Source organism: Nelusetta ayraudi, unplaced genomic scaffold (genome assembly GCF_046127955.1).
Source record: "Nelusetta ayraudi isolate G7.1 ecotype Tasmania unplaced genomic scaffold, CSIRO-AGI_Nayr_v1 ptg000022l, whole genome shotgun sequence".
NCBI lineage: Eukaryota > Metazoa > Chordata > Actinopteri > Tetraodontiformes > Monacanthidae > Nelusetta > Nelusetta ayraudi.
This window is the reverse complement of record NW_027466072.1, coordinates 135,001-157,248: the sequence shown is the minus strand read 5'-3', so window position 1 is coordinate 157,248 and position 22,248 is coordinate 135,001. Positions and strand designations below refer to the sequence as shown.

The 22,248-nt window shown below is 47.5% G+C and overlaps 1 protein-coding gene across 4 annotated transcripts in view; it reads left to right on the top strand.

The window, feature by feature from the left end:
• The first annotated feature begins 196 nt into the window (after window positions 1-196).
• The window catches only part of pacs1 (phosphofurin acidic cluster sorting protein 1), a 52,493-nt gene continuing 30,441 nt past the window's right edge, over window positions 197-22,248 (top strand). For 3 of the 4 annotated variants that reach the window (XM_076027930.1, XM_076027929.1, XM_076027927.1), the window contains exon 1: window positions 198-837. In XM_076027930.1, coding sequence (XP_075884045.1) covers window positions 683-837 — 155 coding nt within the window. In that variant the 5' untranslated portion in view covers window positions 198-682. Of the gene's footprint in view, window positions 838-22,248 lie in introns of all 4 variants that reach the window. The other variant, XM_076027931.1, reaches the window with a different exon arrangement.

Genomic DNA, 22,248 nt, shown 5'->3' with positions numbered 1-22,248 from the left:
TTATTATTATTATTATTATTATTATTATTATTATTATTATTATTATTATTATTTCGAAAAGAACCCTTCTCTTTAATATGGAAGACACCTCCATGACAGCCAATCATTGGCCAGCCCTTCCGACTGCTACCGAGGAGGCGTCGCTTGCTCGCTCGTCCGTTCCTGCTGCAACTCCGGCGAGAGAAATTTCCGTTTCCTGCGCTGACAAACAGCAACCAGCACGCAGAGCAGCAGCAGCAGCAGCAGCAGCAGCAGACGGCAAGTTGAGACGCAAGAGAGAGAGAGAGACACACACACACAAGAAGACGGAAGCGGGTAATTACAGCGCCTGTCTCCGGGCGGACCCCCACCACCACCACCACCACCAAGCCCAGAACCCCCTCGGTCGACGACGGCGACAATGTGCCCGGTCTCCGGCGGCGCTAAAGGGCGCTAATTCGGCTTCACCCGTCTGCATTGTACCGCGGGAGTAGCGCGTCGGAACCGCGGCGGACGTGAAATCCACCGAGGAGGGGAAGCAAGAAGAGGAAGAGGAAGAGGAAGAGGAGGAGGTGGAGGAAGAAGAAGAAGAAAGAAGAGGAGGAGGAGGAGGAGGAGGCAGCCGAAAAGAACAACACACGCACGGGCTGGCGGTGGCCAGGCTAGCCGGGCTGCTCGCTTCGCCTGTAGCCGCCCCAGCAGCATGTCGGAGCGGGGAGGGCTCCCGCGGACCGGCGGCGTCCCTTCGCCCCACATGCAGCCCTCCAAGCCGGTCAGCATCACCTCCAACCGGCCGGTCCACATGAACCTGTACGCCACCTGGGAGGTGGACCGCTCCTCGCCCAGCTGTGTGCCGAGGTACGTGTGTGTGTGTGTGTGTGTGTGTGTGTGTGTGTGTGTGTGTGTGTGTGTGTGTGTGTGTTCGCGCGCCGACGCTGCTGTGAATGGTGAAATATTGGTCCCCTAGAAAATCGAAAGCAGAAAAACCACAATATTTGATTTTTTTTTTTTTTTGGGGGGGGGGGGGGGGGACGACAAACCTTCCTTCTATATCTTCTTATTTTCAATGTAGGACATGGAATTCTAGCTTTACCCCCCCCCCCCCCCCCCCCCACCCTGTGCTTTGATATTGACCTGTTGAGACTGTTCATACGTGTGCTGTCTGTTTGTGTTGCGTCCTTCATTACCGCCCCAAAAAGAATCATTGCCTGGTAGCTTTTTTTTGGTAGTTGCAGCAGTAGTTTGGCGGTTTACTCCTGGAGAGCCTGAGTGCCGCCGCTGTCTTCAGCTCCAGCCTCTCATTTCCCAGTTGTCCCTCTGTTGCAGCCCACCTAATAAACCCACCCACCATGTAGACACAGAGGCTGATGAAGCGGCGGAATTGCAGGCGAGGAGTGCGTGCGTGCGTGCGTGCGTGCGTGTGTTTTCCTCCCACATTATGATGACACGGCTGCAGAAGGCAAAAGCGCACAGAGTGAGAACTGGCGTCCACATAGGAAAGATGCTCTTCAGCGACTCTGCGGCTGACGTGACTCATCTGTCATCCAATATCATGATTTTTTTTTTTTTTTTTTTTTCGGGGCCTGTTTGCACGATGTCGACGCCCCCTGTCCCCCCCCCTGGTTTGGTGGCAGGCTGTGATGCAGGTGGTTATTATAGGTGTGTTGGTGTGGGGGACTCCGGTGCAACCTCTCCCTCAGACAAAGACACTGCATGGGGCTCCTTTGTTTGACTGACAAGAGGCGCTGGAAGCGGCGTGTGCTGCACGTCCACCTCTGTCACCCGCAGGCAGAGCCGCCTGCTTTGTGTCACTTGTTGTGCGTCTGCGCGGTGTCATTGCACTGGAGGTTGGTCTTGGGTTCCTCCAGACCACTCTTCCAAAAGGTCTCGCTCTCGTCTCGGACTCGGAGGCCTTTTTACTGGGTGTTGTCTCGGTTCCGGACTGGACGGACCTGGGTTTTTTTTTTTTTTTGTTGTTGATCCAGACCAGTCAAGACTCGGCCAGCACTGTCGTGACTCGATAATAACAGAAAAGAATCCAGCTGCGGCCGTTTTTTACGCTCTGTTGGTGACACCCAGAGAGAGACGCACAGCTCATTTGTTGTTGTTGTTTTTTTTTTCATTTTGTGAAGCAACGTTGTTCTTTTTGAAAATGCTTCCAAATAGTTGGCAAAGCAGCAAAAGTGTTCAAGGAAACTATTAAAAGACACCTCGCAGAAGAGATGTTGCTGTTTAGAGACAAACTTGAATTTAAAAAAAAAAAAAAAGATACTGCTCATGTTTTGTGTGTTTTGCTGTTATTTTTCTTTGATATCTGTTCAGTCTTGGTCTGGTCTCCGTCTCGATGCTCTCCAGCAGGGCTGGGCGACATGGATTAAAAGTCATATCACGATACATTTAGGCTGAATATCGATATACGATATACATCCCGATATTTTTTTTCCCGCCAAGTGAGAGTAAATGTTCAGTCAAAAGCCAAAGCCAAGAGCAGAGCGCTCCAGGTCCGCAGCTTGGCAGGAGCACGGAAAACAAATCGCAGGTTTGAATTATATCCATATCGCCTTTAAGAATATAGCGATATATATATATTTTTATATCGATCTATCGCCCAGCCCGACTCTCTAGTCTTGATAACGTCTTGGTCTCGATTGGTTGGTGCCGTCTTGACCACAGCACTACATCCAGGTCGTCTTAATGGGAGAAGAAGGTTCGGTCGGGGCAACTGGACTCGGTTCTTTCCATCTTGGAAGATGTCTCATCTGCAAGGCTTCTTTCACATGAAGGTTGGAGAGTCCCAAGTATTTGACCGGTGGAGGTGTAGGCGGCGCCAAAGCAGGGGGCGGGCCAACTTTCTGACCGGTGGGGCCCACACTGGGTTCTACAGTGTGCCGGAGGGGCCGGAGCAGCAGATGGATGGATTGTTTTGTGTGAGCCGCCTGACAATTAATATCATTTCTTCAAGTTCAGCGGGTCACCTTCCGTGATCAAAGGTGTTGATTATCAGCATCCACGTCTTTGCCCGCGACGTTCGTTACGCCCACTGACATTGAAGAGAATGCAATTGATTGCAGCCGCAGTGCACAAACACGGTTTCAGACGAGCTGCCAGTCGTGGATCAGCACTCCCACACTCGCTTCTATCGATCGGGGGGGCTTTTTTTGCAATCGCAGTTTGCCTCTACAGCAGCACTCAGTCACCAACCTGAGGGCCTCTTCAGGAGCTCCTGAGTCGTTTGAAGGGCGACCAGTTTTGCTGTCCTCTCCTGAAATAACACACTTCCTCAGGTCCATGTCATTCTCAATGATGCTGATCTATACGTGAAGACACTGATCACCTTCATGAGTTCTCACAATAATTACCACCAATGACTGAACGAGGTTGTTGGAGAAAATTGAATTTCAGACGCAGCTCGACGACGAGTTGTGCTATTTTTTTTAGAAGAGGCCTGCGTGGGGGTTTGGGGGGCGGGGGTTCACCTGGTCCTTGGGGGGGTGGACCTGTGCTGGTGACCTCTGACCTACAGTGTTTTAAACCATCTCATACAAGACCCGCTGTGCCAATATTAAGGAACACGGACGTGTGTCGAAACCAGCCGTGGGCAAACTACGGCCCGGGGGGCCATATGCGGCCCGTCACAGCCCACTTAACTTGAAGAAATGGTACTAATAGTGAGTCAGTCATAAAACAGCTGTGAAGCCACAGAGCGAATCCTCTACGATTGGACAAACCTGCACCAAGATGTTAAACGATGACCTTGGCATGAAACAATATTTACTCCTCTTTCATCAACCTAAACATTGCAGGCCATCCCCAGCTTCAGTTCAGTCGACTGACTGGACAGGAAGATACAGCAGCTCCAGAAACAGAGACACACACAAAACAAAGTGTCCCATGATGTCTGAGGAGCAAATTGAGATTTTCCACCCTGGCAGTGAAGCGGGCGGCTGGTTTGGTGTTGCTCCAAAATGCCCTTTTCACTTGCTGAGGCTGTGTGTGCTTAGGTGAGGTCACGGACCACGAGAGGCCCCTACAGTCACAGCTGTTGTTAGCCTTTGACCTCCACTCGGACTCGTGACCGCGCTTAATACTACAGCTCTAGAAATGTGGAGGAGCTGTGGAGGGTTCGGCCCGACGACTGATCGACAGACACAGACACAGACACAGACATACTGTCATATTCTGTTGCTGTGTCTCAGTTCGGGGTCTGCATCCTTGAAGTACGCATTTTGAAAGGAAGTTGCGTCATAGCAGAGCGTGAAGGCTCCTCCCAATTCCCAAAAGTCCTGAGGACGCTCCAAATGCGTACTCGGAATGCACCCTCGTTTTAGCCCATTCCAAGGCTGCACCGCTACTATCCTTAGCGTACTTATGTATCCCAGGATGCTTTGCGTGCTGCTGCAAAGCATCCTGGCATCCTGGGAAGTCAGCTGAAATTAGCGCCATCTACTGGCAAAGACACCACGTATAAATTTAAGTATTAAATTTCACATCAAATATTCATTCGTTTTCAACGTAGGATTTTATTTATTTGAACATCCAACGCCATCGTTAGATGGTGAACCAATGGTTAGCTTGATGCTGTGAAAACGTCACTTCCGGGGTTGGCCAGCAGGAGGGGAACGGTGGTGACGCAACGAGGAAATACGGCGAAGGCTAGACCGTCCCAGGTGATTACCGGGGAGGCGGGGTTTGGTCCGTCCTTCTGGGCCGGGTCTTTGGGAGGACGCTTCCTTCAGACGGAGGACGCTCGGTTTGAAGGGTGCAGACCCTGAGTTGAGACACAGCATGTGAGTGACGTCCCAAAGTCCTGGCAGCTGCACAGAGCAACTGTGCACACCCGGCACACCCTGGCACTGGTGATCTCCCTTTATGACATCACAAACAGCTCAATGTACACAACCTTCTCTTGTAGCACGCGGGTCGAAAGTGGAGCCAGCAGAGCTTTGTGGAGTCCAGTCAGCTTAGACCAGCGCTGGGGAAACCTTTTGACTGCTGCGGCCACACTGGGTTGTGAAATGTGCCAGCGGGGAGAGGGGTGGGGGGGGGGGCGGTTGGTAGCGGAGCAGCAGCAGGTGGATGGAGTGTTGTGGCGACAAACCTCATAGGAGGAAACAATCCGTCATGGGATGTGTAGAAAACATGCTCCACAGTCTTTAGCTCTTTATTGAAATGACTCTGAAAACACTGAAAAGTATGAATATGAAATACAGCTATTGTATTACTCACTGTTAATATCATTTCTTCAAGTTCAGAGCGTTGGATTTAAAAAGCTTTCACGGGCCTCATATGGCCCCCAGGCCATGGTTTGCTCACGTCCTGGTCCTGGACTACCAGACAATGAGAGCTGTGGCTGTGTCCTCTGGATTTAAAGAGGGTTCTCCACGCCGAGGCAGGAGGAGAGTCTCCAGTGACAGCTAGTCTACGTCACCTCGTGGTCCTCCAGAGCCTGAAGAACCTCACAGCTGAACGTCGACTCTGCAGAAGCTCCAACGTTTGGCTCGGCGTTGCTTCATCTCACGCTGCTGCAAGAGGGAACTGTCAACTTCCCTGTTCTGGGGCCGAGGTGTTGCTGCCGCCGCCGCCGCAGCCACAACCTTTTTCCTGTCTGCCCACAAGATGCCACTTGTTATGCTGTTTGTGCGCTGCAGCGGAATGAATGTTCTTCTGGCACCCAGCTGCTGATTGGCCAATTTGTTTGTAGCTGTACCTGGAAAATGTCCCAGAAATATCTGCTGCGGACTGTCTCTCTCTCTGTGTGTGTGTGTGTGTGTGTGTGTGTGTGTGTGTGTGTGTGTGTGTGTGTGTGTGTGTGTGTTGTGTGTGTGTGTGTGTGTGTGTGTGTGTGTGTGTGTGTGTGTGTGGAAATGCTCAGTGAACGAGAGAGCTGTTAGAATTTGGAGCAGTCTTGAGTCAAAGATTTTGATTGGTTAGAGTTTCTGCAGTGTGATATATTTGTTCTGAGGCCCAGGGGAGGGGAGTGCGCCCCCTAGGCCCAGGCCCAGGCCATCAGTGACGTCATATTTCCTCCACCCTGAATTAATACACCTCATAATACCCTCGATGTGACGCCACGGCCTGGAGAATCCATAGAGAGTCGCGCTAACGCGTGACGTCACCTTCATGTAGGAGACCTGGTGGAGCAACACCGAGTTCCTGGAGCATTCAAATCACCATTCAGACTCAGTCAGTAAGGCCGCTGATACTGACACTGATAAAGGAGATTTGAAGAGATTCCTCGACAAAGTTTAAATAATTCCACCAAAACCACAGTGAGTTTAAACTCCGGTCCAATAAACTGAACATCGTCACCAATTCTTATGAGACCAACGAGACGATAACGAACCAAACCATTGAACTATTGAGTTATTAATCAGTTGACCATGTTGGTGCAGCTGCTGCTCCAATGCTCCACCTTATTTCCATTCTAAACTGCAGATGATTGGCCAACTAAAGCTTCATCTTCTCCTTCAGCCGTCGTGGGTTGGTGGTGGTGGCAACTGGACCTCCAGGTGGAGTTCAGTCTGAGAGGCTCTCAGGGCTTCTTATCCAATCACAGGATGCCTACGTGTGAAGCTAGCCGCTAACAGCTAGCTGGTCTCTCACCAGACTCCACATCAGATTGGCTGTCGCTACTGACGGTGGTGCGTTCACTGACGGCCAACAGGAGGCTGCAGTGTTGATTCTGAAGGACTGGCAACACAAGCTAGCTGGAATATGATTGGATAAAAACTCTGCCATGATGCATAGTAGTATTAGTAGTAGTACTAGTATTTATTTAACCTTTGTTTGGCCTGGCAAGCCATTAAGAGCAGATTCTAATTTCCAAGTGCAGCCTGAAAGCAGTAGAGTGAAATGTGTTTCGCCGTCGACTAATCGATCGATTGTTCGGTCGATTAGTCGATCAGTCACGACTATCCTCTTTATGTTGTTGAAGCTAACTTGCTTCAATCTTCTTCACACCTGTGTTAGACTCTTGAATTTAACTGTAACGTAATCGTTACGTTTCCCAACCGCAAATATTCTGGCTATCTGACTGAACACAGTATGAAAATGCTATGCGACGACACGACGCGTCAACGCTGAAATCTTTACGTCAATGACTTTTGGTTGTTGGCGTTGTTGATGAGGGTCGCCATGGTGGTTGCAGCCCTGCTTGGAGGTTTCCTCCCACTGCAGAGTTTCTCCTCTTGCTCAGCTGGCTTTCTCTCTTTGATCTTGGAGACAGATTGTAGATGGGACTTTTTATTTTTTATTTTTTTTAAATTTTCCAATTTGCACTCCTCGGGCCCGTGTTGCGTTATTATCGAGAGGAATGTCGCCGCTGCCTCAGGTTCACACCACAAATACTTTGGATTCCAGAGTGTGGCAGAGAGGAGTTCAGGGTCCCTGGTGCAGCTGGAGGTATTCCTGGAATGGGCCTTGCTGCAGCTGCTGCTGCTGCTGCTGCTGCTGCTGCTGAGCTCCGGGTCGGCCCTTTGCATTATTAAAGGTCGTCCTTAAAGAGCCGAGTGAGCCGAGTCCCGTGACTCCTGATCCCCCACAGAGGGATGCTGCCCCCCCACCCCCCACCCCCTGCTCACTGCCGCTGCCTGGGTTGAAACGGAGCTGCTGGTGTGGGCGAACAGAGCAGAGCTTCCTTTGCTTGTAACTTTTACGCGGCTCTGATTTCACCTGAGATGTGTTTTGAAAATCGAGCAAAAGAAAAAAGAAAGGACCTGATTTTACGACTGCAGGCGGCGCACTTTCGCCAGAAGAAGAAGGGCGACGTTAGCGTAGCATAGCATAGCATAGCTTAGCGTAAAGGCTAGAGCAGGGGTGGGCCAACCTTTTGACTGGTGGGTAGCGGAGCAGCAGCAGATGGATGGAGTGTTTTGGTGAGCCACCTCATACATACAGTATATCATGGGTATATTATGGGATATGGGATCTTTGAAGCCCCACAGGTGTCACTTCTTTGTCCAAACGACTGTGAGAAACACTGAAGTAAATAATGCTTGAAATGCAGCCGCTTCAAATGACAGTTAAACTCAATATAATTCATTATATTATATCATTTGTGCCATTGTTTTTGTTCTCGTGCTGAATTTCTGATAAGCGACAGACAGAGGAGCCGGAGAAGCAGCGGCAGAACAAGTTGACGCTTCAACGCTCAAATGAGCAAAGATGAGTGAGACCAGCGTGAGGTTCCAGCGGCTCTCTTCTCCCCGCCTGGTAATAATGAAGCTGTACGATGTCTGAAGGAGCGAGCAGCAGCGGCAGCAGCGGCAGCAGCAGCAGCAGCAGCAGCAGCAGCAGCAGCAGCAGCAGCAGCAGCAGCAGCAGCAGCAGCAGCAGCAGCAGCGGCGGTGCTGGAAGTGCAGGATGTTCTGAATTATGCATCCTGCATTTGTTCGACTCATTTGGGATAATTGCACCGCGGCACAATGGTGGGCCGACACTTTCTGCTGCTGCTGCTGCTGCTGCTGCTGCTGCTCAAGTGTCTGAGTTACATTAACAACCCCCCCCCCCAAACCCCTGCCTGACCTCATGGTCACATGCTTGTGGTCGGGGGTTCCCGTCCTCCTCATTGTTACTCAATCCCATTTAAATGTCCTTGAGCTGCTGGAGGCACACACACACACACACACACACACACACACACACAGTTGAAATCTTGAAGACACTTCAGTGACGAGAATGTTTAGAATTTATTTTAGCCTTTGGAAAAGAAAATGTGAGACCCCCTGAAAACGTTGAGCCGTGAGGCTTTCAGGGGGTCTGATGGTTGGTTGACGGTCGACGACGCCGGTGGTCCCATTCAGAAAGCCTGGCCTTCCTTGGCCACTTGGCTCCGCCTCTGCCGCCGCTTCTTCCACTCCGCCGAGCAGCCGAGCAGTCTGAGGTTTCCTCTGAGGCTCAACTCAGTGTTGCAGATGAGAAGTGATAGAGTGGAAAATACATCACTGCCTCCTCCTCTTCTCCTTCTCCTCCTCCTTCTCCTTCTCCCTTCCTCCTCCTCCTCCTCTTCCTCCTCCTCCTCCTCCTCTCTCCTCCTCCTTCTTCTCCTTCTCCTCCTCCTCTTCCTCCTCTCCTCTCCTTCTCCTCTTCCTCTTCCTCCTCCTCTTCCTCCTCCTTCTCCTTCTCCTCTTCTTCTTCCTCCTCCTCTTCCTCCTGATCCTCCTCCTCTTCCTCCTCCCCTTCCTCCTCCTTCTCCTCCTCTTCCTCTTCCTCCACCTCCTTCTCCTCCTCCTCTTCCTCCTCCTCCTCCTTCTCCTTCTCCTCTTCCTCCTCCTCTTCCTCCTCCTCCTCCTCTTCCTCCTGATCCTCTTCCTCCTCCCCTTCCTCTCCTTCTCATCCTCTTCCTCTTCCTCACCTCCTCCTCATCCTCCTCTTCTTCTTCCTCTTCCTCCTCCCCTTCCTCCTCCTTCTCCTCCTCTTCCTCTTCCTCCACCTCCTTCTCCTTCTCCTCTTCCTCCTCCTCCTCTTCCTCCTCCTCCTCCTTCTCCTTCTCCTCTTCCTCCTCCTCTTCCTCCTCCTCCTCCTCTTCCTCCTGATCCTCTTCCTCCTCCCCTTCCTCCTCCTTCTCATCCTCTTCCTCTTCCTCCTCCTCCTCCTCCTCTTCTTCTTCTTCTTCTTCTTCTTCCTCCTCCCCTTCTCCTCTTCCTCCTCCTCCTCCTCTTCCTCCTCCAAGCTTGACCCTCCCTACTTCCACAGAGTCATATACTTTACATATATATATATACATATATATATACATATATATGTATATATATATGTTTATATATATATATATATATATATATATATATATATATACACACACCCCCCCCCCCGGTGTGCTCACACCAATAATCCCCCGGTGTGCTCACACCAATAATCCTTCTCCACACACACACACACACACACACACACACACACACGCGCGCGGTCGCTGTGTGTGAGCGCAAGCTTTTAAAGTGCTTATGGCAGATTAACCTTGACACAGTGCTGCTGTTGAGGGGAATATAATTTGCTGATGCTTCATTGACACTTCCTCAGTGTTGCACCACTGCACTTCTCTAGAAACACCAGCGCCACCACTTCAGCGCCGGTGTTTCAGCGACGCCAACGGGACTTGGAACAGTTTTGTCGCCACCGTGTCTTTGCTTTGCTCTGTGTTTTAAGATGAAGAAGAAGAAGGTTCTTCCCAGTTTGTTCCCCTTGGAACATTCCTGGTTGGCGCCGCTCAGTGCTGCCATGATCAGTGTTTAGACAAATAAGTCCCCCCCCCACCTCTCTGCCAAATGTACAGTTGGACCAATAAATCAAGTGTACAGAAATCACAAGGCGCTTCCTGAGGGTTGTTTTCGAAAAAAATAATCCATTTCAAAATAAAATACAGTTCTTATTTTATTGTATTATGATTGGCAAGCTAAAAATAGCTTTAGCAACGGCTATCAAATTGTTTACGTCACAAGAATAAAAAAATAAAAAAATAAAAAATAACATGACCAAGACCAAGAATGCTTTCCTAGTCACAAAAGATATATATATTTTTTTACACAGGTTTGCTGTCCCCAAACATTATCAGTTCACCTTACCCCACATGTGGATTCTGCACTGACGTAAATAGGATCCAGGAAATATCGAGCAGATGAAGGAAGAAGTCGTTTTATATTCTTTCAGGTGTTTTAACACCTGCGCCTTTTATCAGCGTCTTATTTTCATAAGTCTTCCCACTTCCTCTGACATTTCACAGCGGAACGCCTTGAAATAGAAGCCGAAGCGAAATACAACGGGAGTGAGTTGACTTCCCACGGTCCGCCGCCACAGACGCCACAGACGCCACAGACCGGTGACTCTGATTGGTTCCTGCGTGGTTGGTTGGTTCAGCGTAACTGACTGGATGAGAACCTGCAAGCTAATTCAATTGCGAGGTTGGAGGTTCCCCAGCCCCCCCCCCCCCCCCGCTGCCATTGTCCCTGCGAGCGGATCAGACGGATGCTCAGATCATTAATCTCTAATCGCTTTAATGAAGGCTCGGTTGTGTGACGCTGTGACGCGCCCTGCGTAAACAAACAAAAAGAGAGACATTCTTTTCAGCCATCGCAGGAAGTGGAGCCAGCGGTGCGTTTTGACTCCGCCGCTGCTGCGTTTGCCGGGACCCCTGGAATTGTGCAAAACCCAAATATGGCAATAAAAGACCCTGGTGATGGAAAGACTTGAACTGGGAAGAACCTCTCAAATACGGCTCAAAGGTTTGGAGGAAAAAAAGTAATATTATAAAAAATATTCAAAGCCGCTTGACAGCAAACAGGCATTGTTGACAGCAGGAGACCCTGCTGGCCCTAACGCCCCCCCCCCCACTGACTGAAACAGACAGCAGTGTTTCTTACCAGTGTGTGTGTGTGTGTGTGTGTGTTACAGTAGCTGGAGCGAGTCTTTCACTCTCTCTCCACTATCACAGTGTTATCTCAAGTATCCCTCACACACACACACACACACACACACACACACACACACACACACACACACACACACACACAGAGTCATGCAAGTCACATGCTCTTTCTCAACAGTGTCGACAAGAGGAAGCGGCCAGACAGCGGCCCAGCGCTCTGGGTAACAAAGTGCAGAAACACGGCGAGCTAACTGGCTAACCGGCTAACAAGCAGCTTCCTGGCTGTGTGCTGCTGATAAGCGCTGAAATACGCGACGTGCTAAGCCCTCATTTTGTCACACACACACTTTTCAGTGGAGATTACAAACATAGTTTGTAAGGAGACTTTGACTCTGCTTTGCGGCCATGTGAGAGCGAGTGAGCGGGCGGGCGAGCGAGCGAGAGAGAGAGTGAGAGAGAGTGAGAGAGAGCGTAAAGGTTGTTTCTGCCCTCCTCGCAGGAAGTAACGCCTCTCAGTGTGCACTTGTGCCTGTGGCGATGGGAAGTAGTGGAGGAAAGATGGAGAGAGAGAGAGAGTGAAAGAGCAAGAGGTCGCTTTACTCCAACACACACACACACACACACACACACACACACACACGCCTCGGCTTGTGAGATGTCTGATCTGTATTAAAGCTTGAATTGTGAAAATAAAACATTCGCAGCGTCACATTTTAGTCACTGTTTTGCATTTTACGTTGAAAAAAAAAATCTCATCGCTCACCGCAAACCAAATATACAACACAACACCTTTTTAGGCTGATAATGACAATAGGCTCTCTTCATGTATTCACACTGACTGAGTGTGAAACCTGCACCTGTGTGCCTGCACACAGAGCTGATAACCTGGGAGGAAAACAGGTTCGCATTCCACATCGTATTATTAGCTCATTTATATATTATTAGCTAATAGTGCACAGCGTTGCCGTGGGTGCCCTGATGAACGGCTCACTGGCTCACTGGCTCACTGGCTCACTGGCAGATGATCCAAATGAATCCAGAGTTCTCAACTGCCCCTTTAATGTAGAAATGAATCATCATTTCTCTGAACTCAATCTTATTCTTTTCAGTTTACAGTGTTGGTCTTGTATTGTTTCCCAGATTATTCAACCCTCAAGTATTCAGCGTCGCAGGGCCGGACGTCAGAGTCAAGTGTGTCCACTGCCTCGGTGAAAACAAACTCCACTCGCTGACTCAGTTTGTTTTTTATGATGTCATCACATCCAGTTCACCCGCTGATCCGCCGCCATTAAGGAGTCTCTACCTTTTGGAACCAGGTGCTATTTCATGTTTGGTTAACAAAGCCTTCTGATGAACGATAAGATAAGTGGAGTTGCTGTTGGCAAACTAGCACAACCACTAGAGGGCCTTATTTCCCTGTGAGGGTTCTGGCCTGGGCGGAGGAACTCAGTTGCGTTCCAATGGGGGCCATTTTTCAGAAAGTATTTTCTTTATTTGATTCATCCATGAATTGATATCAATCGGTTACTGAATAACTGAAAAAAAAAAATCATATAATACTCCAAAAACTCAAAATCAAAAGATTTTTAGTGGCCATCTTAGCATTTTTTTTTTGTTTTTTGGAAGCATAACAAAATATTCTGTGGATAGAAAATTCAATAATATATAATATGTAGGCTGATTGGAAGTTCTCTCATCTGTGAGCTGGGAAACTCTGACAGCAGCAGCAAAAATATTCCTGACATTTCTGAATGTCAGGAAGAAAAACCAGGTCTGTCTGCTGAGTGAGGGTTTGTTCGCTGGTCTTTCAATGCAGGGTGTTTGTGTCTCATTAGAGAGCCGCACACTGCAGATCATCACTGCATACCTGTCAACATTAAGATCGCCGCCAGAGTTGAGCCTTAGACCAGGGGTCGGCCAACTTTAAGACTGGCGGGGCCACCATGGCTTGTAGAATGTGACGGGGGGGGGGGGGGGGGGGTTGCGGAGCAGCAGCAGATGGATGGAGTGTCTTGGTGAGCCACCTCGTAGGAGGAGACAATCTATCGTGGCTTTAATGTCAATTGAAAATGAAGCAAGTTGCAACCAAGTCAGTGAGCCCCACCAGGGTGTTCAGCTCTTAGAACTATCTAGAACCATCCAGAACCACCCCTGGACCACCAGGGTGTTCAGCTCTTAGAACTATCTAGAACCATCCAGAACCACCCCTGGACCACCAGGGTGTTCAGCTCTTTATTGAAAACACTGCAACATGGAGGAAATTCAGCTGTTTTATGACTGACTGACTGACTGACTGACTGGCCAGATTAAAAGCTTAACGGGCCACAAATGGCCCCCGTGCCGTAGCTTGCCCCTCATACCTGACTTATATGGATGCAACGGAGAGAATCCGGTCATTTTTCAAAATAAAACATCGTCCAGCCTCAGATAGTTAATAAAATGAAAGTAATATCAGTTATTTGATTTTTCTGCCTCCCGGTACCAAATGACCCACTGGTACCGGTACCAGCCCGCCACCCAGGGGGGTTGGGGGACCACTGATGTACTGTAAGTGACTGTGAACTGACTGTGTGTGTGTGTGTGTGTGTGTGTGTGTGTGTGTGTGTGTGTGTGTGTGTGATTTCTGCTTTCAAGTGTCACTCACTGGATTCTATGGCTGCACTTCAATCTGGCCCGTCTCACTTGAACGCGCTACAACGAGCAGTGTGTTGCTGCTGCGTGTTGCTGCTGCACTGCGTGTGTGGACTGCGTGTCACGCACTGTTGTCTGTTCGCACTGTGGTTTCTTTTTTCATGCAATAAGGACTTAAACTCTCTTTGCGCCGCTCGCCTGGTTGACCGTGTGTGTGTGTGTGTGTGTGTGTGTGTGTGTGTGTGTGTGTGTGTGTGTGTGTGTGTGTGTGTGTGTGTGTGTGTGTGTGTGTGTGTGTGTGTGTGTGTGTGTGTGTGACCGCCCTCACAACGCTGCTGTGTGTTTCTGCAGGGTGCGATGCGTCTCGCCTCACCTCGTGACTTGCGCCAGATAACATGTCACTCTGTCCGTGTTGCTCTTTGAATGTTTGATTATTATTTTTTTTTGTTTTTGCTGCGCTATGGCCTTGACTGTCAGTGGCGGCCTGCGCATTTCACCCTTTCACACGTATTCAGTCCACCCTAGATGAAAACTCCATAGAGAATCACACTGACACATCACGTCACCTTCATACAGGGGAACCTAGTGGAGCATTTAAATCATAATCAAGACTAAAAGGTGACTTTAAGAGATTCCTCAACAAAGTTTTAACAAGTCCACCAACACTACAGTGTGCCAGAACTCTGGTCCAAACTGGTCCAGTAAACTATTGAACTATGAATTTACTAAACCATGGAGCAGGTAGGTTGGCGCAGTTGCTGCTGCAATGCACCGCCTTGCATGCATTGCAGATGATTGGGGAACCAAATCTTCATCTTTGTCTTCTTCAAAAAGCCACTTTCCAGACCAGACCAGACCACTTTATTTATATAGACAATTTTTTTTTAAAAAGACAACAGAGTTGAAGCAAACCATAATAACATAATAAAAGCATTCATGGTGTCACACGAGAAGAGCAGCCACTCGTGCTGTGTGTCTTCAGGTGCGACTTGAACCCCTGCAGAGAGTGGAGGCTGGCCTAACATGCAGAGGCACGGCTCCACAGCTTTGGGGCCAATACTGCCAAAGCCTGGTCTCACCTGATCTCCTCCACTTGTCACAAGCCCTTTGATAGTTGGACAGTGAACGCATTTATTATTAATTTTTTTTTTTGTCATAGATCACGTTAAACAAAGGAACTCTCCTGTGAGTGTGCGCATCACTCAGCGACATGGCGGCGGCTCTACAACAGCGTACCGGTACACCGGTACACCGGTACCAGGTGTACCGTGAAAGATCATCCAATTTCACTTCAGTGGTCTGAAAAAAAAAACACAACACAACACACACAACTAACATTCCACTGTGGAGTGACTGTGCTTTAAACGGAATGTGAGCCTGTTGGCCAGTTTTACACTGACTGAGCAAATACATGAAGAGACAAGGTTGTCATTATTAGGCAAAGTTAGTTGGATGGATGGTTGGATGGATGGATTGTTGCTTGGATGGATAGATGGTTGGATGTAGGGATGGATGGATGGATGGTTGGTTGGTTGGTTGGATGTAGGGATGGGTGGATGGTTGGTTGGATGAAGGGATGGATGAATGGATGGTTGGTTGGATGAAGGGATGGATGGGTGGTTGGATGAAGGGATGGATGGATGCAAGTAGGGATGGATGGTTGGTTGGATGAAGGGATGGATGGATGCAAGTAGGGATGGATGGGTGGTTGGATGGATTGTTGGTTGGATGGATGGATGGATGGAAGGATGGGCACAGGCTGATGGAATGTGATGAGTCCCAGTTGGACAGCAGGCCAGTCGTGTGTCTCACAGGTCATTGTACATTTTGGAGGAGAACCTTGTTGTTGTCTCCTTATCCAAGCTCAGTGTTGACCATGAAGTAGAAAGATTCAATTATTGATTTACTTTTGGGCCGACTTCTTCCAATCAGATGCTTACCGTTGAACGTGACCCGCAAATATTCAAACGTCTCAAAGTGGATTCAGGTCAACGTCAGCGAATGTGATAAACGGCACAAGAACACATCAGCATTGGAAAGAAGAAGATATGTTCTGTTTTTTTTAAAGAATGAATCATCCAAAGCTCCACTAGAACCTCTCCGCTAGAACCTGGGAGGAAAACTGCTTTTGCCAGCCAGTCACGGTTAGAGTGAGTGTGTGTGTGTGTGCTTCAACCTTAAAGTTTAAATAAAGACAGAGAGAAACCCAACGTCCACAATTTTGCCTGAGATCTGAGGTTTGGTTGAGGTTATTTTTTAATCACACGCCGCTCCCTGAAACAGAATCACATTTGACCTCGTGTGGCTGAATGACAGGCACGCAGAATAACAGTCAGTCAGACCCAGTCACGACGGCTTTGCTCACAAACAAAAAGGCCCTTTGATGATCCCTCTCCCCTTCAAGTTTCTGGTGTCGCTCTCCCACAGTGAGAACAACCACTTCTGCACAATCAAAGGAACAACAGCGTCTGAAGCTGCTTTTGTTGGCGCTGAAAATATCTCTGCTGCAAATGTCATGGTGTGTGTGCGTGTGTGTGTGTGTGTGTGTGTGTGTGTGTGTGTGTGTGTGTGTGTGTGTGTGTGTGTGTGTGTGTGTGTGTGTGTGTGTGTGTGTGTGTGTGTGCGTGCGTGCGTGCGTGCGTGTCCTAAATTTGCCAGCTTTTATTCAGAACACCCGGATGTTTCTTTGCATTGTGACTTGATTTCTAATTCTTTTGTGTCCAGCTTTGCGCTGCGGCGTCTCCACACAGCGTGCGGAAAGCTAACTTGTGTAACGTGATTATACGATATGCTATGGCTGAGTCACGCCGCTCTGAGCGCCCTCTGAGGTAGAGAATGCAGGAGGTGGAAACTCTGTGCTTTTTTTTTTGTTGGTCGCTGTGTGTCGTGCGTGCATTTCAATGCGTTTGGCTGCGAGCCAGTTCTATTAGAATGACGCTAGGTCCGAGAGAAAACCATCGGGCTCTGGCGTCTGCAGAAGAAAACACAGGTGTTTGGTGAACAAGTGAGAAAGCAGTTGGTGTCTCTTGGAGTTGAGACGCTCGCTGCGTTTTTGCGTGACAGTTTTTCGCAAAATAAAAGCGATATTTCCAACGACTACGCTGCACTTTTGCGATATTTCTCAATATGGATACGTCTGAAAAACCTCATGAGAGCGTCAAAGCCTTTTGGCCACATTTGAGAGTTGTTTTTCCCCCCCCCCAAGCTCAGCTGTTTTTATTGCCATATTGTGGTTCTGCACAGTTCTAGGGGGGTCACAGAATCACTCGCAGCTACTGTCGGCCAAATTTGGCCCCGCGGGCCAGCATTTTGACACCCGTGCTTGAAACAAACCATTTGTCCAGATCCTTATGTAACACCCCTTTGACAAGTGTTCCAGTGTGTGGGTGAGTGTTCACTGCATCAGAGGTTGCGATGTCATCAGCCAGTCCTGGTTGTGTGGCTGCTCTCGCAGCCCAGATGTAGCACAGAGCCACACGCTACTGGAGTGCAGATGGCAACACTGGCCCCGAGGGAAGCACGCTGCACACACACACACACACACACACACACACACACACACACACACACTCTTATTCTGCTCTCGAGTGGCTTAACCATCGCCAACCTCTACAACCACCAATATTGGTTTGACTCGGCAATATGAGCTTTCACTTTGTTTCTCTTTCTCTTTCTCTTTCACGCCATGTTTGTTTCATGGTCGTCTACTAAAGTGGTCCAAACTCCCCTGAATGGAAGAGAATAGAACCTTTATTAATCCCCCATTGGGGAAATTTGCCCAATTACAGAAAAGGCATCGTGCAAAAAGATGGAAAATTGTATTATTTAAAATGAAATAAAGAAATTAAATGAAATATTTATTGTGTCAGAAAGGAAAAAAAACAAGATCTTTACATTTCATGGACCGTTGGATGAACTCAGTTTTGAGGTTTTCCGCCCAAAGGTGCAGTAGCTCACTGGTGCTCGCTCCACGCTTTTCCAAAGCAGGCAGCTGCCACCCACATACTGAGCTGAGCTTCGTACGAGATGAGGAAAAAAAATGAAGTGCTCCCCCCCCCCGCCCCCCCACCTACGTGTGGTGACACGCTCAGATCTGCTCCCCTCCTGGGAAACAGCACACAGCCCAACCAAGCAAGCAGTTCAGGCCTGATCAGAAGAGTGTTCAGCAATAGATACACACACACACACACACACACACACACACACACACACACACACACACACAAATGTATATACTGTATGTATATATGTACACACACGTATATATTTATATATATGACAGCTGAAATATATATATATATATGTATATATATAGATACATACAGTATATACATTTATATAAGTATACACATATATGTATTTATGTCGCACATATATACATATATAATATATACATTGTATTAGTATATACATATATAGTATATACATTTATATATATTTAGATAGATAGATATATATGTTAGATTAAAACTAATGTCCACATTACTTTACACAAGTACAGAGCAACAAAATGCAGCATCCAATACACACTGGATGCTATATATATACAGTATATATATATATATATATATATATATAGTGCGTGTGTGTGTGTGTGTGTCATGCAGAAATGGCTTCTTCTGCTCAGCTTGAACATGAAATGAGTCACATGCTCTCGCGGCCTCGTAGCTTTGAGTTTAACGTCCACTCTGCCGACTCATTGATGCATATGGTTCAAACCAACGCACAGCAACTCCTGTTGTGCATGCACATTGCTTCTAACCTACTTATTGCCACTGTTTGCCCACCCACACACACACTGTTTGCTTCTGCACACACACACACACACACACACACACACACACACAAACACATATACACACACACACGGCCATTTGGAATAGAATACAAGGCCTTTATTAATCCCACTTTGGGGAAATTTGCACGATTACAACAACAATGTAGTTTAATGTAGGAAGATAATATTGATTAAAAAGAAATAAAGAAATTAAAATGAAATTAAAATATTTCTAGTGATAAATGGAAGAAACAAGATACTTAATATTTACATGCACATCGTCTCCAGTTGGATACACCAGAGGTTTCCTGTCGTTGCTTTTAGACCATGTTGATGTGGTCTCTCATCAGTGAACACCGACATGCATGTGTTAGGTGTTGGGGGGGGGTGATAGTAACATCCTGAGGAGACGCGGCCCAGTCAAGGTCGAGAGGAGCAGCTGAAGGTCAGCGGGTTTAATCTGGCCACCTGGGGGCGTCCTGCGTTGGACTTTTAACCCTCTTGATGATGTCCACGACGCCCCCTCATGGAGGCGCCGTGCAGCGCCATCAGACGTGCGATCATTTCACTGTGCCGTGTTTATTTCCGTCCTCTTTTGCCATAGGGTTTTTTTTTTTTTTTTTTTTTTCCCGTCTCCAGGAATAATTAGTCTCTGACCTCCAACTGGATTCGCTGGTCAGCGTCACTGGACGGATGCTGCTGTGGCACTAACGTGACGAGTTAGGATGCTGAGTCAAGCACCCACACTATTAAATGCGGAAAAATGTCCAACCTGAATCGAATTTCCTCCTCGTTTGCATCCCTGCAGGCTGAGCAATGCTACGTGTCATTGGTGATAAGGCGCAAACAAACAAACAAACAAACAAACAAACAAAATAGCTATCATTTTATTGCTCGAAGTTGATGTCTTAGTTTCTCCGTAGAGATTTTCATTTATGACTCCAATTTATGAGCGTATCAAAGGACAAGTGGCAGGCGCAGGAAGCAGACGCGCGTCATAAAATGAAAATAGATGAGAAGCAGAGAAACCAAACCCCGCCCACCCCCCCAAGGGCAGACTGGACCGGAATAACAGTCAAATCAATCCAAACCAAACCATATTGGAGAACGATAGCGATAAGGAGAAATGACATCGTGCTGAAAACAGATTTTTTTTTTTTTTTTGAAAGTGTGGAGCAGCATACTAATGAGGCACTGTGTGGCTTGGGGGCTGGGGGGGGGGGTGAAAGATGAGAGAGAGAGAGTGATTGGACGGAGGTTGGAGGAGGTGCTATCAGAGGAGACAGACAGACAGACGGAAGAGATGAGGATCGCCAGAGGAGAAATGGACAAATGCCTCGAATGCAGCAGGAAGATGTGAGAGGAGGAGGTGGAGGAGGAGGAGGAGGAGGTGGAGGAGGTAGAGGAGGTGGTCGAACTGCTGTGGACGGGAGGTTTCATAAGGGTGGAGTCGTCGTCAAGATGGCACCGACTGAGAGACTGAGGAGACGTTGCTGAGACTAGAGAGCATCGAGACCAAGACAAGACCTAGAATGTACACATATATATGTGTGTGTATATATATATGTATATATACTGTATATAAAATTCAAGTTTGCTTCTACATCAGTGAAACAGCAACAATTATTTTCAGCGAGGCATCATTTAACAATTTTCTTTAACATTTTGGAAACTAGGAAAAATTTAACTGAAAATGATGGCATAACACCTGTGAAAAACAATTGTACTTTGTCAAAATGTTAGAAATATCGCTTTTGTTTTGTGAAAAACTGAAACGGAAACTCGGCTCGTAACGGAAAAGACAGATTTTTTTTCAGCCAATCAGAACTTTGAGGTCTTTCACAACCACCATGAGTGAGATTGATGAGTGTATTTCTCGTGTTGAGACACTCACACATGAAGGGTTTTTTTTTTTTTTTTTTTTTTATACATTTCATCCATGCTTGTTTCCATCGAATGGCGTGAAGCGCATAAGCAAAAAAAAAAAAAAAAAAAAAGTCTTTCCATGACACTTTTGTGATTTCCCTCTACACCTGAAAAACCACCTCATGAGAGCCTCAAAACCTCAAAGCCATATTTGAGTGGAGGTGTTTTCATGACCAGTTGAGAGGTCTTGAGACCCAAGACCATGAGATGAGAAACGAGGCCCTGAGCTGAAGCAGGCTGCTCAAATAAGCGCCTGCAGGACATGCGCACTCAGAAAAGCCTACATAATCACAAACATGTGAAGGATATTAATATATATATTTTTTTTGTAGCAGGCACCCGCCAACTCACAAACGTTCCAACGCTCGACTCACTTCACTGTCACCGCCGACTCAGAGTCTCTTTCTTGAGTAAAAAAGACGAGTTTGTCATCGTCGTGCACGGCCTCGGTAGACAGCGCGCGCTCCAATCGCGTCTTTTTAATCGGATCAAAACCCGGAACTGACGAGACGCTTCCTGCTGACGGTGGCGACGGCTCCGTCCCAAACAGATGAAGGATGAGGGAGACTGGAGACGTAGCAGCACCAGCCGTTAGCTGTTGCTGTTGTTGTTGTTGTTTGTTTGTTGTGGCTCACCCTGTATGTCGAGGACAGTCTGGGGTTTGTTGGTGCCGCTAAAGACCGGAGTGGCAGGAACCTGAAAATACCACGTATATATATATATATAAATATATATTTGTTTTTGTGTGTTTTTTTTTTTTTTATGGCCAATGATACGCACAGTGTTATCATGTTGCTTTCTCAACCTTTGTTGTGTTCCAATGAATGAGGGAGCTCCTTTTAATAGAGGACAACAAAAACTTGCCAGTATGCTGAAGATATTGGAATTTCTTTATGTGGTATTCTGCTTTTCACCCCATCATAAAACTGTTGCAAATACTGAAGTGGAAGCCATCAGAGACGTTCATCTGAGAGGTTCCCTGTGTCCATCAGTAAAGTGTGCTGATGGTATTCCTTGTATCTGCATTGAAGAAGCAGGGAAATAAAACAACTCCTGCCATGGTTTGCATCCATTCCCATCCAGTTGATTCGACTTAAAAGCTTCCACAGTTGCCTGATGACAAAACGCAAAGTTGTTTGTGCAGATAATTTGGGTGTTTTGAGACCTTTTTCGAACACAGCCGCCGCTCTCCTCTGTTGTGAGCCAGTTGCTCCATTCAACCTTTTTCTTCTTCTTCTTCTTCTTCTTCTTCTTTAGCGACGTGCTTGCGTAAAAAAACAACAAGAAAATTATTTATTTATTTATTTATTTATGTAGTTTGATTGATTGAATGGAAATGAGAGCGGCAAATAAATGTTATTTTTCAAAAATCAAAATCTTCTTCTTCTTCTTCTTCTTCTTCTTCTTCTTCTTCTTCTTCGTTGGTTTATTTAAGGTCGCGAGCTTTCACCGTGAATACGAAACGCGCTGTCAAGCAGTTGGATTGTCACCACCAGGCTTCCGTAGGAATAGGCTGGTGCAAGTTGGTGCAACTAACTGGGAGCAAGACCCTTATTGATTTATGAATATTCTTATG